Below are 18,809 nucleotides of genomic sequence, written 5' to 3' on the forward strand. Positions count from 1 at the left end.
GCCCCAGACCCTGGGGGGACCGCCAGAGTAAGGCCTCAGAAAACTGGAGGGAAAATGTAGGAAGAAATGCAAAAAAACAGAATGGACTATAATTATTTTTAAGCATTTGTGAGTTTAAATAATGCAATGTTGAAATCTTATTTGCCATGCTAATGTGGAATCATAATTTTTTTAGCTGAATGAACTTTAAACTTCCAATTCTGTGTTCATATCATGGGATGTGTGTTGTGGTGTTGTTTTGTTGATCTGATCATCATTGCAGATGGCAGTATTGACGCCCAAGTGTTTAGAGATGTCACCTCGGGGTTTAGTGGCACAGGATTTCATTAGCATTAGCTAGACATTAGCATTAACGGGACAGAATTAAGCACCTTAATTTCCACAAAAAGTAGCTGTTGAGAGTTTTGTGATGAAGACACATGTGAACCAGCAGAGTTGATGTGTGTGGAGACACGCATGCAGGATGCTCGCAGGCATCTGTAGTAACTTTAGCATCAGAGCATAGAATAGTCAGCTCTAATCAGCTCCCTCAGTGAAGCGCATTAAGAGCTGGGTGAAAAGCAGTTTGGTTGGTGTCTGAGGATCCTTTCTTGTTAGGCCTGATGGACACGTCAGGTGATGGCTGAGAGTCTGAGCAGCCATTAATCTTTGCTGCTATATTGGCTGTGAAGGCACAGGGGAGGGGTCAGAGCAGCTGGTCAGTTAGCTGCTGTCAGCTCCACTAATCTGGAACATTTCTCACTCTTAAATGGAGTGTGTGGAGGACCACTGGGGCAAAACTGGATTCACTAAAACTGGAGAGGTTCTGTCACATCCCTTAAAGTTTAGAGCTGATTAAAATTCTATCCCACTGAATGCATTGTCAGCCTGGTAGGACAGAAAACCCGGCAGGATCGTGGCCCTCGAGGACTGAGTTTGACACATGCGCACCAGAGGAAGACTGGCTCCAACAGATCCAACTTTTATACCCACTGTAAATTTCTAAAAGTATCTTTTTGTTCCAGTTGTTTTCAATTCTGTGAGATGTCTCTGAGATGGTAAATCAGTTCAAAACGAGCCATTGCATCAAAAGACTTTAGAGGCTACGTATAAACTAGTGCTGGATATTGGCTCCACAGGAGCAACACCACAGAAGAACTAGCCAGAGGAGAAGTTACCAAAGGCTGACTGTCGTCAGTGAAGGCCGATCCTTTGCATTCAACAACTGAAGAACTCACATCTGACTGGAAGATGAAGATGATGACGTCCATGATGAAGCATTCCTTAATACCTATTTCCTGCAGGAAGAGAGGGCTAAACTCCAGGAACGACCAACACCGCATAAAGTTATCAATTTGTTTCATATAGATGATCGTAAAGCTGATGGCATAGATGATCCTATGGCTGGTAGCTGATGGTATTGCTGATTCATGACAAAAGCCTTGCTTGTCTTTTTTTGCTGGATAAGCATACGTGCGCAGTTGTCATTAAAACCGTACATTTATCATGTATAGGTTACGCCCACAGCTCAGCTGTCCTCCTGCCCCCACCCATCTCTTTCACTCTGACCCCCCCCCCCCTTCAGAAACACATATCAACGCTCTCACAAACATTTATGCACTGAATAAACAAGAAGGGATTGCAGGAAAAGCAATGACTCAGCAGGGTTAGTTTGGATGCTTTTATTAAACTGTCTTGGAGGGAATTTTACATTTCCTCCTTTATTCGGAGATCCATGAAGCTGAAACTTCATCTGGTGGTCTGAGTCTGACCTAAGTTGATCATGTTGGGAAAAGCCACCGTGAGTGTGTCCATGTGAGCTTGTGATGAACTGTCACTGCTGTTTGAGGAAGAGGGCGGCTCCCGACTGTATCCATCGATTGGGGTTTGAACCACAAGGGAAGCAGACGTGCGTCACCAGCTTCACCCTCTCTGAGCTTGTGTATAATGGCAGCAAGATCGTATCCCCTGAGACGGAGGAATCTGCAGAGTTCTTCCATCACAACAGAAAGAATAATGAACAAATTGAATAGAAAAACACACATTTCATCTCACTTCAACGACCCACAGCTGCAGTGTAAAGCTTCACACACCTGTAGAACCCAGGCCAGGTAGCATGTTGGGATTGCTGACACACTGGGAGAGTTGTGCTGGTTCTCACAGAGACAAACACCATCAAAACTACAACCTTCCAATTGGAGAGCTCCAACCTGGAAGACAAGTGTATCCACAAAAATGGCCACACCACTATAATGAACAAGCTGTACATCAGAGCGTGAGTATACATGTTGCTTAAATAGGGACATGAGGTCATGACAATTTACTTTTAGCTCTGAATTTTACTTTCTATCTACAAAGTTGAGACATCTTTTATCAAAGTTAAAATTGGATCAGTTTTTATTGTCAGCAATGAAAGAAAAAATTAGGGCAGGGGTTAAAAGGGCAGCATGATGAGAGGAGAGAGGGACAGAGGTGTAGTTTGCTGAACCAACAGATGCCAACATCAGGCAGAAGCTCCAAAGGTTTCTACCTGACTTCTCCATTCTATTCTACTTCTGTGGTGCACACATTTTTAAGATCTACCTTGATTTGCAGCTTTGCTCCAACGATCTGACTCCACGATGAGACAAAGACCAATTCATCCATAGAATAAGCCATGGATCTAAAAGGACACAAAGGGACATTAAGGTACTGCACACAGAGGCTCAGTACCATATGCAGGATCTTTACCTGGCAGTTTCCTGTCGTAGCGCGTTGAGGAACGTGTCTGGATGGAGGAGCTCAGACAGGTCCAGGATATCAGCTAGAAGAGTGTGGGAGGCTGCACGCTCCGCCCATCTCTGAACCAAGCAGTAGAAGAGAAATAAGAAAGTCACACCCACCACCAAAAGAGTCACAAACAAAGCAAAAGTGGTGAAAAACGGATGGTTAAATTTCTTCTGCTTCTATGTTTCTTTTTCTGAAACATGTTATATTATGTCCGTGTAGATTCTCAATCATCCAGGTCATAGTTATCCAAGTAAGACCTCTGCGTCGACTGGACTTGTTAGGGTTTTTCTTGAAAACTTTCGCCTTCTCTCCAGAAGCCTTCTTCAGTGAAGAAGAGAGAAGGCCAAACACCCTAACAAGTCCAGTCGACGCAGAGATCTTACTTGGATGTTATATTATGGTTACTGTGGGGCTGAAACCGGTTACTATGTCTCTTAGATATGTGCATCAATCAGGAATGATCACGACATTTATTATTCTGATTATTATTTTAGATCTACAATTAGAGTTAGGTTGGGGGATGGGGTAAGAGCCTGGAGAACTGACCTAAGGCTCAGACCTTTATCTATTCTGGGCCTCAATTTCAACACTTGAGGCCGCATAGCTCAGTGAAGTTGTGATAAAAATAAACCTTAAACTGAGGCCGTTACGTTTGGAATATTTTGGGTTTAGAGCGAACTATTACTCAGCGTTGTTATTTTGAAGGGTCTGTCTGTGTCAGGCTCAGCCATTAACTCTTAACTAAAACAGGAGAAGGCATTGGGAAAAGATGGAAAACAGAAAGAGAGGAGATGTACAAGAACAGCAGATGAGAAGGCCAGAACACCTACTGAGGACCGATGTGCTCCAGAACCACCCTTTGAAATGATTATTGGATCTCCAAGTCATTTTCTGACTATCACAAATGCACAGAACTTTAAACACTAACTTCTCAGTTTTACAGTTTTTGATTCTATTTTCTGGTACTTTAGTCAGAACCACTTTATCCTTTTAACTTTGACCTCATAAGGGGATGATAAGTTTTCCAGCAGCTGGTAAATACAACACGAAACCCAGCTAAAGTGGCCATGAAGAATAAGGAAGAACTGATACAGGTTGACTTAGCAGGTGTTTTGTTTAGGGCTTTCCTGCTTGAGAGCAAAGAGATGGAGGTTGGTTGACCTTTATGGCTCCAGCTCGGGTTACCACTGCTCTGAGGTACTGCAGCGGCTCTTCTGGTCCCTCCCATTCTTTTTGCCACATTAAAGGACACTAGGACAAAGGACAACAAGCAAAAAGGGCATTATTGATTCGTAGCAGCGACAGAACATCAGTAAATGTGAAGTCAATTCTAGCAGCTGATTTGTGCTCTGATTCTCTGTGCTCAGGATTGGGATTTGAATAAAGCTGAAATTCAACAAAGACGAATAAAAACTGAGCAAGTAAAAAATCCAAAAAGACACTGAGAACAATCAGCAGAGTCAACAGGGTCAGGGTCAGCAGGGTCAACGGGGTCAGGGTCAGCAAAGCCAACAGGCTCAGGAGGGTCAGCAGGGTCAGGGTCAGCAGGGTAAACAGGGTCAACAGGGTGAGGGTTAGGCAACAGTTCCATTATTGTGTGTCCTTTTTATTACCTCTTGATTGAGCAGAGCACTGGCCAGTTTCTGGACTTCAGGGGTCAGCAGCTGGCTTCCTCTGATGACTTTACTCAGGGCAGCCAGAGACTGGTGGATACTCTGGGGGATTTTTAGCACCAATGTGTGGATAAACTCAAGTATAAAGTCATCTCCATGAAAGACAAAATAAAGCAACGTACCTGGACCAAGCGGATGCAGCTGAACTGCTCGAGAAGAATGAAAGAATGGATGGGGGAGTCCTGAACCTCAGTGGGAGGATCAACCTTCTGATGGATCAAAGAGGATCCCTAACAGAGTTTAGGCAAAAACAAAATCAGCATTTTAAACCCTGCAATGACCTGAAACTTCTTTTAATTTATAATGAGATTGAGCTACCAGGCCCCCCTGCTATGGAACCAGCTCCCTGTCCAGGCTGACTCCATCGCTACTTTTAAGATCAGACTTAAAACCTACCTCTTATTGCTTATTATAGCTTATTGTTGTTAATTCTGTAGTTCCAGTTATTATCATAGACAGAAACTATCATACTTAGGGGGTTGTCTAATCATTAGGTCACATCTTAGCTATGCTGTTATAGGCCAAGGCTGCCGGGGTCTGGAAACATGATCACCTGACAGGCCTCTGTCACCCACTGGGTCATGGTTTCCTCTCCTCTCCTCTCCTCCTCCTCATCAAGCAGTCTAGTTATGCTGATTCTTGTGTAGTTTTTCTGCTTCTCTCCCCCCCCCCCCCCTATTTATTTACTTCGGAGCTGCATGATGACCTCCGGCCCCGCTGACCCATTATATAGTGTATTTTTGTGTGTTTCTGTGCTCTGTGCCTCTCCTCTCCTCTCCTCTCCCCCTCCTTCTCCCCTCCCCTCCCCTCCTCTCCTTCTCCTTCTCCTCTCCTCTCCTCTCCTCTCCTCTCCTCTCCTCTCCTCTCCTCTCCTCTCCCCTCCTCTCTCTTTACCCAGCCGGCCATCAGCAGGAGGGTCCCCCTACATGAGCCTGGTGACCTCATAATGCTAATGCATCGATTAGCATCTTCATCAGAAAACACACAAGCAGACGAAAACAATGGAAGGAAAAGAGTCAGAGAGGTGGATGGATGGATGGATGTTTTTCACTTGTCTCCAGTGATACTGTTGGTGTTTTAGATCATTCTAATCTATATTTTCCTGTAACTAAAGCAACCCTCGACTGCATACTGTAAACTTTGAAGTGTTCCTCTGAGCAGGTGGAGAAATTAAGAAACCCACCTGGTTGATCTTCCTCCACAGATGCAGGACAGGTGAAAGTCCAGTGGACCAAAGTTCTCTGTCAAACTTGGAGCCTGTGGCCACGGAGCGGCTCAGCACTCGCAGCTGTGAGATCACCTGAGCATCAAAGAGTTCCGAACACACACAATTCTTTTAGCCGACATAATCAAGAATGATGACGTTGGTGTTTCTGTGCTTACATGTCTGATTTAATCATTTATTTTGGAATTGTGATATGACGTTTTGTTGCCTGTTGCCTATTTTGCCAATGATAAATAGTTCTATTCTGGACCAGATCAATTGTGCTTTAGTAACAGGTTATGTACCCTGGTCCTACAAGCTGGCAGTGATTAAACCATTGCTTAAAAAACCATCACTGGATCCTGATGTGTTAGCAAATTATAGGCCTATATCCAGCCTTCATTTTATCTCTAAAATTCTTGAGAAAGTGGTGTGGCTCAGTTACTGGAGCACCTGCAGAAAAAAAGCCGGTTTGAGATGTTTCAGTCAGGCTTTAGAGCGCACCACAGCACAGAATCAGCACTTATTAAAGTTACTAAGGATCTTCTTATAGCTTCAGAACATGGACTGGTTTCTATGCTGGTTCTGCTGGACCTCAGTGCTGCTTTTGATACAGTTGATTACACATCCTGTTACAGAGACCGGAAAATGTGATTGGGATTAAAGGGACAGCAAGAGACAAGAGACTCATACAGTAGGGTTAGCCATAGAGTTCCACAAGGTTCTGTTCTTGGACCAATCCTTTTCAACTTGTACATGCAACCCTTAAGAAACATTATTCAGCAGCATGGAATACATTTTCATTGTTATGCTGATGACACTCAGATGTATCTCCGTAGCATCTAGTCTCTCTGTGAGGAATCTTGGAGTAACTTTTAATCAAAATCTGTCCTTTGTGTGTTGGGTGGCGGCCAAAGGCAGGGACCTTGGCGGTCTGATCCCCGGCTGCAGAAACTTGCTCTAGGGACGTGGAATGCCACCTCTCTGATGGGAAAGGAGCCTGAGCGCGAGGTTGACAAGTTCCAAGTAGATATAGTCGGCCTGACCTCGACCCATGGCAGGGGCTCTGGAACAAGTCTTCTTGAGAGGGGTTGGACTCTCCAACACTCTGGAGTTGTCAATGGTGAGAGGAGATGGGCAGGGGTGGCAATCCTTGTTGCTCCCTGGCTCAGTGCCTGTATATTGGAGTTTACCCCGGTGAATGAGAGGGTAGCTTCCCTTCACTTTGGGTGGGGGGACGGATCCTGACCGTTGTTTGTGCCTATGGCCCAAAGAGCAGTTCAGCGTATCCACCCTTTTTGAAGTCCTTAGAGGGAGTGCTTCTTCTGGGGGTTCCCTTGTCCTCCTGGGTGACTTCAATGCTCACGTTGGCAGTGACAGTGTGACCTGGAGAGGTGTGATTGGGAAGAATGGCCCCCCTGATCTGAACCCGAGTGGTGTTCTGTTGTTGGACTTCTAAACTTGTCTCAGATTGTCCATAACGAACACCTTGTTCAGGCATAAAGGCGTCCACATGTGCACGTGGCACCAGTATGACTTAGGCCGCAGATCGATGATCAACTTTGTGGTCGTGTCATCGGATTTGCGGCCACATGTTCTGGACACCCGGGTGAAGAGAGGGTCAGAGCTGTCAACTGATCATCACCTGGTGGTGAGTTGGCTCCGATGGTGGGGAAGGATGCTGGACAGACCCGGCAGAACCAAACGTATTGTGAGGGTCTGCTGGGAATGCCTGGCAGAGTCTCCTGTCAGAAGGAGCTTCAACTCACACCTCTGGGAGAGCTTTGGCCATGTCCCGGGGGGGCAGGGGACATTGGGTCCGAGTGGACCATGTTCCGTGCCTCCATTGTTGAGGCGCATGACCGGTGCTGTGGCCGCAAGGTGGTTGGTGCCTGTCGTGGCGGCAATGCCCAAACCCGCTGGTAGACACCAGCGGTGAGGGATGCCGTCAGGCTAAAGAAGAAGTCGTATCAGGCCTTACTGGTCTGTGGGACTCCTGGGGCAGCAGATAGGTACCGGCAGGCCAAGCGGAGTGCAGCTACGGCAATTGCTGAGGCAAAGACCTGGGCATGGGAAGAATTCGGTGAGGCCATGGAGAACGACTTCCGGACGGCTTAGAAAAGGTTCTGGACCACCATCCAGCGACCGAGGAAGGGGAAGCAGTGCACTGTAAACACTGTGTATAGTGGCGATGGTGTGCTGCTGACCTCAACTCGGGATGTTGTGGATCGGTGGAAGGAATACTTTGAAGACCTCATTAATCCCACCAACGCGCCTCGCAGTGAGGAAGCAGGGCCTGGGGACCTGGGGGCAGGCTTTCGTATCTCCGGGGCTGAAGTTGCCGAGGTAGTCATAAAACTCCTCGGTGGCAAGGCCCCGGGGGAGGATGAGATCCGCATGGAGTTCCTTAAGGCTATGGATGTTGTAGGTCTGTTGTGGTTGACACGACCCTGCAACATCGCGTGGACATCGGGGGCGGTGCTGCTGGATTGGCAGACCAGGGTGGTAGTCCCTCTTTTAAGAAGGGGGATCGGAGGGTGTGTTCCAACTATAGGGGGATCACACTCCTCGGCCTCCCTGGTAAGGTCTATTCAGCGGTACTGGAGAGGAGGGTCCACTGGATAGTCGAACCTCGGATTCAGGATTCAATGTGGTTTTCGTCCTGGGCATGGAACGGTGGACCAGCAGGGTCTTCAAGGGTGCATGGGAGTTTGCCCAACCAGTCCACATGTGTTTTGTGGACTTGGAGAAGGCATTTGACTGTGTCCCCCGGTGGGGTCCTGTGGGGGGTCCTCCGAGAGTATGGGGTGCCGGGCCCCCTGATACGGGCCGTCCACTCCCTGTACGATCAGTGTCAGAGTTTGGTCCGCATTCCTGGCAGTAAGTCAAACTTGTTTCCAGTGAGGGTTGGTCTCTGCCAGAGCTGCCTTTTGTCACCGATTCTGCTCATAACTTTTATGGATAGAATTTCTAGGTGCAGTCATGGTGTTGAGGGGGTCCGGTTATGTGACCTTAGGATCGGGTGTCTGCTCTTTGCAGATGATGTGGTCCTGTTGGTGTCATCGGCCCGTGACCTCCAACGATCGCTGGATCGTTTCGCCGCCGAGTGTGAAGCGGCTGGGATGAGAATCAGCACCTCCAAATCTGAGGCCATGGTTCTCGGCAGGGTCAAGGAGGAGATCCTGCCCCAAGTGGAGGAGTTCAAGTACCTCGGGGTCTTGTTCACGAGTGAGGGAAGAATGGAGCAGGAGATCGACAGGGGGATCGGTGCGGCATCAGCAGTAATGCGGACTCTGCACCGGTCCGTTGTGGTGAAGAGAGAGCTGAGCCAAAAGGCGAAGTCCCCCCAGGACGAGCTGGAAGAAGTAGCTGGGGAGAGGGAAGTCTGGGCCTCTCTGCTTAGGCTGCTGCCCCTGTGACCTGACTCCGGATAAGCGGTGGAAGATGGATGGATGGATCTGTCCTTTAACTCACACATTAAAATCATCTCTAGAAGTGCTTTTTTTCACCTGAGAAACAGGAAACTACTGATGTAGCATGATGCTGAAAAGTTAGTTCATGCATTTGTTACTTATAGGCTGGAATATTGTAATTATTTATTATCAGGGTGTCCAAACAACTCTTTAAGAAGCCTCCAGGTGATCCAAAATGCTGCAGCTCGAGTTCTGACAGGTATTGACAAAAGAGATCACATAACTCCTGTACTGGCGTCTCTTCATTGGCTGCCCATTATATTGATAATAATTTAAAGAATTCTTCTGACTTACAAGGTCCTCAGAGGCCTAGCTTCATCCTGTCTGGAGGAGCTAGTGACACCTTATCATCCCAATAGACCGCTCCATTCTCAGAATGCCAGTTTACTTGTGGTCCCCAGAGTCTCTAAAGGTAGAATGGGGGGCTGAGCATTTAGCTACCGGGTCCCCCTGCTGTAGAACCAGCTCCCTGTCCAGGTATGGGAGGGTGATTCCATCTCTACGTTTAGGATTAGACTTTAACCCTTCCTCTTTGAAAGAGCTTATTGTCACTAAGTCTGTAGTTCTAGTTATTATCCCAGACGTATAAATTATCATACTTAGAGGGTCGTCTAATTATTAGGTTAACATCTTAGTTATGCTTTTGTAGGCCTAGGCTGCCGGCGTCCAGAAACATGATCACCTGACAGGCCTCTGTCACCCTGCTGGGTCATGGTCTCCTCTCTCCTCTCCTCTCTCCTCTCCTCTCCTCTCCTCTCCTCTCCTCTCCTCTCCTCTCCTCTCCTCTCCTCTCCTCCTCTCCTCTCCTCTCCTCTCCTCTCCTCTCCTCTCCTCTCCCCTCCCCTCCCCTCCCCCTCCCCTCCCCTCCCCTCCCCCTCCCCTCCCCTCCCCTCCCCCTCCCCTCCCCTCCCCCTCCCCTCCCCTCCCCTCCCCTCTCCCCTCCCCTCCCCTCCCCTCCCCTCCCCTCCCCTCCCCTCCCCTCCCCCTCCCCTCCCCTCCCCTCCCCCCTCCCCTCCCCTCCCCTCTAATGTTATTGAAAATGTGAAAAGCAGTAGGAAATCATCCTTCATATCTTTGATGGCTCCTTATATACTTCTCACACATGATGAAGAGAAAGAAACCCAAACGTGTTGCTTAAGAGCTGCTTACACACCTTAACAACCACGTTACACTTCAGCCTTACAGTCCTGGAGGTGCTTTAATCTTCACCCAGTGTGCATGCTTACGTGCACATCCATGTGTGTGTGTTGTGAGGAGAGAGTCTGATCAATGGCTTTTATTTGGCCCAGAAAATTCCTTTCAAACACCTGCTTTATCTTTCCTCAGGAGGATGAACGTGTGTGAGTGTGAGAATGTGAGGTGGGTGGTTAGAGGAAAACAATCCCTACATTTGCAAGTTTAAATGACCTTTGCTCAGTATTAGACTTTGATGTCTCATCAGAAATAGTTCCTTGTTCCAGTTATGTGTAGCAGAGAAAGTGGGATAACAGAGGGGAAGCTGTCAGTAGGTGACACTAGGTGGCCATATTCAGATGGTTAATGCGGCCTATTACATCCTGTAATAACGGGAAGATGTGGGTCTGTTTATTACATCCTGTAATACCACAGGAAGATGGAGAATGGATCAGCTCTCCTCCTGTACACTTTAATGACTGTGCTCACTCTCCCTCGTGGTGGTGGTGATATCAAGAGGCAGATAAGATCAACCTGGTTGCTGGTTCATACGCCAGTGTGGAGGTTGTTGAGCATGAGTACATATCGATCTCTAATGCATTGGTTGGATACGGAGCACCGATGTCAGTCAGACTAACAAGTGAGGGTTGATGTGGGGATCTCGTCTTGTTTTCTCATGGGGCGGGCGCACGTATGGGTGAAGGCTGGTCCACCCAATGTGAACATTTGTAGGTTCGGTACCTTGCTCAAAGGTACCTCAGCAGTGCTCTGAAGGGGTTCTGTCACATTCCCCTACTACCAAAACCCCTCTGGTGATTTGTCACCCGAGCTCAAACCGAGAACTCTCCACTTCTCATCCAAGACACCAACAGCTACCACCGCCCGATGAATTAAAAATAAAAAATAAAAAAAAACCTCAACAACAAGTATGAAAAACAAGAGACAGGGAGACATAGAGAAAATTAACATCTACTATTAAGAATGCGCAGAAAAGCAAAATCTTTATGGTCATAGCAGGGCCCCTCAGGTTCATTTATACCAGACCACTAATTTTTAATTAGCAATTACATTTACCTAGATTCAAATTTGTCCTTACACAGTAAGTAAAAGGTACCGCCTGTCTTTGGTGATGTGAATGAATCTGTTGACCTCTGTTTCATTGAGAGCAATATTTAATTATGGAGCTGTGATTACAGGGCAGAATAGGGAAGCAAAAACATCAAATATCTGAAGGAAAAACTTCTGGCTCAGAGGTCAGAGGTCAGGCTACACAAAGAGCACCTACACAATCTAAACAGGAACATTGCTGCATAAAGAAAACTGATGTGGACTAAATGACCTGCAGCCAATGAAAGGGCAGTTCCTGTTCACTGGTGGTCTCACCTGTGATCCATATGCACTGAGCCAGTGTAAACCAGTCAAGCTTTAGATTAACTAGCTGACAGGATTCCCACATCGCTGGCCAGCATATTTGGCTGAATTTGTCTAGACTATTCTTTATCAGTTACTTGTTGTAATCTGACTCTTAAAGCCTTTTGAGTGCCCATGTGTTTTGTCACTGGTGTACAAAAGTGATAGTAAAGACAGCAAAGTTAGCATTAAGATGAAAGTGAAGCAAGTGCCAACATACAAGTTCCACGTATGTGGCAAAAAATCTCTTGTCGTAACCTTCCCCCAAATACTGACCACAAGGATGACTAGTTTGTCATGTATGTGCGCATAAATTCCTACCTCCCTACTGTATATTGTACTCTTATGCTTGTATGACTACATATACGTGTGATTGTGTGTGTCTCATATGAATGAACTGATGCAGAATGTGTCTGGTCCACCTGGGAGCTGATGATTCTTTGTGAGGACCTCTCAATGTTGGCAGGCAGACCAAAGATTACAGGTCTGTCGTCCTCTGGGAGAGTCTCGATGATGCTGCGGTAGTCCTAGAAAGACAGATGCAGGTTACACACTGGTCACAAACCAAAAGAGCTGCTGACAATCACACTAAAAAAACATTCAGAATGGAGCTGTGAAAGCAGGTAGTAAATCAAATCTGTTCTAGTAGTATGGGAGCATTAGCTGCTGATGCGCAGCTACCTGACACCTACCAATAAGGTGCAAGAGTTAGGCAGGCTGATTGCAGGGATAAAGGGGGACATTTCTACTCTGCTCCTTCTCTGAGGAGCACAGAAGGATGACAGAAGCTGTGTGCTGAAGAATTGCTCAAGGTAAGAGCGTAAAATGCGCAGGTCAAAGGGGTTATCTATGTGTCCGCCATAGATGGCACTCTCCAAAAGCCCATGAACAAACTCCAACTGAAGAGGTTTAGCACCTGGAGAGAGAAAACCACAGACAGAGGAAAGGGTCACACAGCGTACTAATGCAGATCAATGCATGTCCAGACCAACTTTGATCCAATAACAACACTATAAATGCTGCAGAGGAACAGCACATTATAGTGGTCTTAATAGAGTTCCGTACCTTCAAAAAGTCTGTCGATGATCTCAAAGCTAGCACGGAGGTCTGACAGAGAAAACTCATAAAACTTAGTCCAGCCCTAAATAAAAACAAAATATACTTGTTAACTAAACAGGCAGGTAAATATGATGCAAGTGCATAAATGTGTAAGTGATGGAAATAATACTAATGACAAGCTAATGAACAATTCATGATACTGACACCAAATCCACTAAAGTGGCACGATTTGTAAAAGAGGAGAATATGGGCATTTGGTGGGTACTTAGTATGGTCCTCAGATCAACCTCACAGACAAAGGCATTTAAAAGAAATACCTTAAGTGTATCTGACAAGAGTAGATCACCCCAGTCTGCTTAATTTGGATGCCTGGGCATCAGGAAACAGATTATGCATCAAAGGAGAGAAATGTAGATAATATCCTTTGTTCTGCTTAATAGCAACTGCCAAGACCAGCTGCATCAAGACCCTTTGACCTTTGGAAGTTTCACTCCCCCGCCTTCCGGTGAACCAATAGAGAGAAGGACAGACTGTTTGTTTGACTTCAGTGTTGTGTGTGTGTGTGGTGTGTGTGTGTGTGGTGTGTGTGTGTGTGTTGTGTGTGTGTGTGTGTGTATGTGTGCGTGCATGTTCACCTGTGGTATGTAATTTCGCCTCTCCTGGCAGACAGCATGGAACCAAGCAAGACAAAAGAGAGACTGGGCTCGAGCAGGGTTTCCTCCTATGGACAAAAGAACAATTCCCAACATGTCACCTGTAACAGTCAAACCCTGTCCTGTCTAGCTTTCAACACATTCATTTTTATTATTTATGTGAAAACACAAAGGTCAAAGGCCAAAGACGAGGCTGGGGCTCTTCCCCTGCCCTAGCACTTGCTGGATCTAGTTCATATTTTAGCTTAAAAATTAAGTTTTGGTCATTTCAATCTCGAACAATGTAATAGAGTTATATATTTCATGATTATCAGATGGTGACAGGCACCTTTACTAATCTGCTCTGGAGTCCATGATTCATATGTTCTCAGCAGATTCTTCTTCAGACCAGGTGGAGACTAGACACAAAAAGGAAGACACGAACAAAGTGTTTAAATCAAGACTTGTAAACTGGCAGGAAAATGATTCCCCTCAAAGGGTCAGACACCATTATTCAGATATTATGTCAATGTTCATTATAACAGCACTAAAAAAAAAAAAGGAAAAATAATAATCTTTTTGGTTCAGTTCTGTGCAGCAAAACCAAATAGAAGCAGCAAATTGGAATAGTCATCCTTTTCTGTGTCAGGACACATGTGATGTGTCCTCTCCATTTTCAACCCAAATATGGTCAGTGTTTCTCAGTAACTATATTAGCAACAGGTGTAATACAACTAAACATAGTAGCGTAATTTCCAGACTATAAACCGCTACTTTTTTTCTACACTTTAAACACTGCAGATTATTCTACGGTGTGGCTTATTTATGTTTTTTTCATGTCACACTATTGTGAATCAGTCATTTTTACTAACCCTCATCAACATGGGAAATACTAGAAGAAAAGCATATGATGCGGCTTTTAAGTTAAAAGCGATCACTCTGGCAGTTGAAGAAGGAAATCGAGCTGGCGCACGTAATCTTGGCATACATTACGGTAATCAATGGCGAGAAGGTGGAGACGCCCACCTAAAGAACTGATCGAAAGCAAAAAGACGACAAAAGCTTTTAGACGTAAACATAGCAGGTGGCCCAAGCATGAAAATTTTCTGGAAGACTGGGCTGCGGCTTAAAATCCGGTGCGGCTTGCATAAGTAAAAAATTGATTTTCTTTCTAAAATTAGATTATGCGGCTTTTAATCAGGTGCGCTCTGTCGTCCAGAAATTACAGTAGTCATTGGTGAACAGCCAATTCCACGTGGAGTATCAGGACCATGGTGCTGCTGAAGCTATTGTGTCTGTAACCATTGGGACTGACAATATACAATTCACTTCAACAGTGGAATGTTTGGTCCAGGGCTTCTTGTTATTGTAACCAGGGCTTCTTATCCAATAACATATACCAGTAGAAGTATCTGTGCATGTAAGTGATGCAGAAATTAGAGTTACGTGTCTATGGAAGGCTTGATTGTTCCTCCAGGACACTGAGCACTACATCATTTCTTTGATACATGCACTGCTCATGACATCAATAGAAAAGTCACTCTCTGTTTGCCTACCTCATATGTGATCTTGAGGGTCGATTGCAGTAATATGGGAGGAAATCTGGGATGAACTTCTGCTGTCAGCCAGAGACGAAAGCCTGCCTTTGGTCGAAGCCCATTCAGCTCCTGTTGATCAGACCGCACTCACAAATAAGCATCATGACGTATGCTGCTGTTTACGACAAGTCATGAAACACTAGATGACTGGAATGTACAGTGGGACCTCTACTTACGAATTTAATTCATTCCAGAAGTTGTTTCGTAACCTCAAAATTATGTAAGTAGAGACGTGTTTTCCATATAAATGCCCTAATCTCTTCCAAGCCCCCAAAAATTCGGACATAATTATTTTAATAAATCATAAAAATGCATCAAAACATGTAACAAATACATGTTACAATTAGATTACCGCACAATAAATGAAGGAATTCAGTTCAAGGCTTCTCCAGGAACAAAATGAACTTTATTACAGGCTAATCTCACATTAGCCGTCATTACTAGCAACGAACGTTAAGACTTGTGGTAACACCGCCATCTAATGGACAAACATACAAACACCCATAATAAATAAAAGTGAAACGAAGGCGACGCTGGGATACACACAAACTTGTACATATTGACATCCCTCCTAGCCAATGGGATGACAGGAAAATGCTAGGCGATAGCCAATGGCAGAGCAGCTACAAGCAAGTTTGTGTTCGCTAAACTCCGCGAGCTGCGAGTAGCAGCGGTAGCATATTTTTGACCTTCGTATCCTGAAATTTCTTTCGTAACAAGAGGAAATATTTTCCCGTTGAGACGCTTCATAACCTGAAAATTTTGCATGTAGAGACGTTTGTAAGTAGAAGTCCCACTGTACTTCAGAATAAAATGCACCAATCAATGAAGGGCAAGCACACAAATTATTACAAACCCCCAGAAGCCAATTAATTAAATACCTCAACTGAGAGGGTTTATTGATAACAGACTGTAATATGTGAGGTGGATAGAAAATCCTCCCATGTGTTCTGTCACTCCTTCAAGCTCAAATGCTCTACCAGACGGTCCTGCACAATATCGGGTGTTCCTAAAGTGGTACCTCAGATGCTCCAGCACCCTGATCACCAGAGGGATCACCAATGTCTTTACACACCACATCCTCTTCCAATTTCACTGTTCCTTCTTCCTTATGCGGCTATATCTCACCTGGTACCACACTCATTCCCCACTACCCCTGCAGACATGCCTTTGACCTCAGGACCTCCAGTCCCGCGTATTCCTTTGCCAGCCACCTGGTTATGTGGTTCTGTGTTAGTATTTTACATCCCGTTGTTATGTGCTGATTGCTTCAGTGGCTTTTTTGCATAGCCTCCACCTTGGATCTTGCCTTGTGTGGAAGGTCCCAGCTTCTACCCCTCTCATTATGCTTAAAACTTCTTCCTCACTGGCTTTCCACTGATTGAGATAGTTGCTTAGCCACCCATCCCTAGGAGCCCTCTTTCTGACGTGCTAATTAATCTCTTTTATTTCATCCTGTCTCGTGTCTCTGATCCGGCTAGTCTTCAGCCCCCCCTCATGTTACTTGGTGTAGAGCCTCCCAGGAATTGTGGGTAGCTTCCTTGTCTTTATATAAGTTGCTTCTATCTCCTCCCCTGGCCATCTTATTATACTGGCACAATTCTGATTACCGTTAGGGCCTTTCAAGAAACCTCAGGACACTTTTATAACAAACAAACAACAAACAATCTAGCAGTGAAAGACCTGGGTAAACAAGTGCCTCTTCAGCACCCAGCTAATCTCCATAGGAGGAGATGTCCAGAGGGTTGGGGTGGCCATGTTGAAGGCGCCATCCCCAAAAGTCCTTTTCTTTCCATTAAGCTGATTTCTCAGGACAAACAGCAATACACTCTTTAGAGGTATTTGGCCAAATTGTGGTCAGAGGAGGCTGCCCCATTAACCAATTGGTTGTCACAGCGAGTTTTTGCAATGATGTGGCTGAGGGGGTTCAGACCTGTAAAGAACTTCAGTAGGGACAGACCCTCATTTAACTACTGTACACATCGCACGTGATGCTGACTTATGTGATGCGCTGAAAGTTGACTTCTTGGTTTCCACAGCTGCATGGAGCTTCTGCTTGAAGCCTGAAGAGTCCTGCTGATCTCCTGCACTTCGGAACCCTCCAGGATTCATATGTGAGACATGAACATGCAGTTTTCAGAAACTGCTGTGTCTACCAGCATGTGGTACAGAGAAAGGATATCGGTTGGATGGGAATAGCCCTTTCTGCGGATCATTTGCAGTTAAAAAATTGTTATTTTCAGTGACTAAATTCCTGACAGACTTTGATGGTGTGATATCAGCACCATTTGGAACACACTCATCAGAGCCTGTGCACAAAAATCCAAATGTAACACTCAGATAGCTGTGGATAAAATTGGAGATTTTCTTTTGTTTTTCACCATGAAATCTGTTTAACTTGACACAGTTATGGTATAATTTTGAAAAACTGTAATTGAGATTGGACCTCAAAATACCTAAAGTCAGAATTAAGCTCATGGTGAAGCAGCTTTTTACTGTTGGGCCCAAAACTGTGGACCAGCCTTCCTTCACACACCACACCAGTCTCTGGTGTTTCCTCAGCTCTACCTGTACATGTGAGTGAGCGTATTAGTGTGTGTGCCTGTGTGTGTGTGTGTGTGTGTGTGTGTGTGTGTGTGTGTGTGTATGGGGGGGTGTTAAGTTACGTTATTTTTTCTCTGTTTGTTTGTTTTGTGTGTCAGCCCCTATCAGCTCCAAAAAGAACTGCAATGAATTTTGTATTTGTGTCATGTTTAAAGCACCTTTCTCGCAACTCTGCATTTACGGTTTCTTCCCGAGCTAACTGCAGGAAAACATCCTTTTTGTTTGCTCTTGCCTACCAAGCTTTGGTTCATTTTTCTATGTTCCTGTGTTTTCCTTGTTTTTCATTTCTCATTCAGTGATTTTCTTTCTTTAATTTTTGGGGCTTCTTCTATTCCCCATTGCATCAGTTTTTAATTTCAAACTTGAGTGCTCACAGCCAGTTGCTAAGTAAAGAGTGACAAAAGGGAAAGAGTGACAGAAAGAGAAACAAAACCACAAAAAGGTCAGATATAAGTCCAAAATTTCAAGAGATATGTGTGTATTATTTAGTTGGTTTTGTACATGCAGCACCCACAGAAGGTGATTTCCACAACTATATAACTTTGACCAAGGCGGCAGAGCTCAAATAGCCTTTCAGGGTCATGGCTTGATTCCATTTATCATTTTATGATGCAAATATTAAAGCTTTAGAAATAGCCAAAGCTTCTCAATCTTGTACAAACAACTAGCAATCATGGCTTCCTCTAAGTAGTCGCCAAGCTGTGTGAAAATGAAAATGATGGAGAGAAGTTTTCCTAGGTGCTAGAAAGCCAGAAGACCCATTTGACCTCAAATTCATCAATTAGGTAGTTGGGGTACACTTTTATGTGACAAAATATGCTCTTCATGGCAGTCATCAGAAGGGAACTTCCTGTATCCTCTACACAATATTCATCACCAGACTATCGCAAAACAACATCTAGACAAGCTGTATGCATTTTAGGAAGCCCTGTGCAAATAGATAATACCTTTTGGCCACAACAATACTTCCCAACATAAGGATTTGGAGAACAAAGTCGAGAGAACTTTGTGAAAAGAACACCTGTTCAACAGATTTTCGGCTGTGTTGCAACCAACAATTTCTGGACAAAAGCACAAAACATAAAAAAGCTGAAGAGGCATTTGTTGAAGGCTTTGCCGCAGCCCACAGTGAGCGAAACATCATTGAAAATCTGTGGACAGCGGTCAAAAAAGAGGTGCCTGCAAGAAGACAGGAATCAGACTGAAATCATTTGGCAGGAATTCTTCAAAATAAA

General features: G+C 45.1%; 1 protein-coding gene across 10 annotated transcripts in view; it reads right to left on the reverse strand.

Annotated features, from left to right (window-relative positions):
- Positions 1-1,646: 1,646 nt before the first annotated feature.
- Positions 1,647-18,809, reverse strand: part of LOC130535553 (cytoplasmic dynein 2 heavy chain 1) — an 81,293-nt gene continuing 64,130 nt past the window's right edge. For all 10 annotated transcript variants that reach the window (XM_057050662.1, XM_057050656.1, XM_057050663.1 and 7 more), the window contains 14 exons: positions 14,929-15,039; positions 13,722-13,791; positions 13,376-13,461; positions 12,747-12,822; positions 12,374-12,597; positions 12,104-12,208; positions 5,605-5,721; positions 4,544-4,651; positions 4,362-4,463; positions 3,910-3,999; positions 2,710-2,819; positions 2,563-2,641; positions 2,073-2,189; positions 1,647-1,972 (listed from right to left, as the gene is read on the reverse strand). In XM_057050662.1, the coding sequence (XP_056906642.1) occupies positions 1,814-1,972; positions 2,073-2,189; positions 2,563-2,641; positions 2,710-2,819; positions 3,910-3,999; positions 4,362-4,463; positions 4,544-4,651; positions 5,605-5,721; positions 12,104-12,208; positions 12,374-12,597; positions 12,747-12,822; positions 13,376-13,461; positions 13,722-13,791; positions 14,929-15,039 (1,554 nt within the window). In that variant the 3' untranslated portion in view covers positions 1,647-1,813. The remainder of the gene's footprint in view (positions 1,973-2,072; positions 2,190-2,562; positions 2,642-2,709; positions 2,820-3,909; positions 4,000-4,361; positions 4,464-4,543; positions 4,652-5,604; positions 5,722-12,103; positions 12,209-12,373; positions 12,598-12,746; positions 12,823-13,375; positions 13,462-13,721; positions 13,792-14,928; positions 15,040-18,809) is intronic.

This window comes from Takifugu flavidus, chromosome 12 (assembly GCF_003711565.1).
Source record: "Takifugu flavidus isolate HTHZ2018 chromosome 12, ASM371156v2, whole genome shotgun sequence".
Taxonomy (NCBI): Eukaryota; Metazoa; Chordata; class Actinopteri; order Tetraodontiformes; family Tetraodontidae; genus Takifugu; species Takifugu flavidus.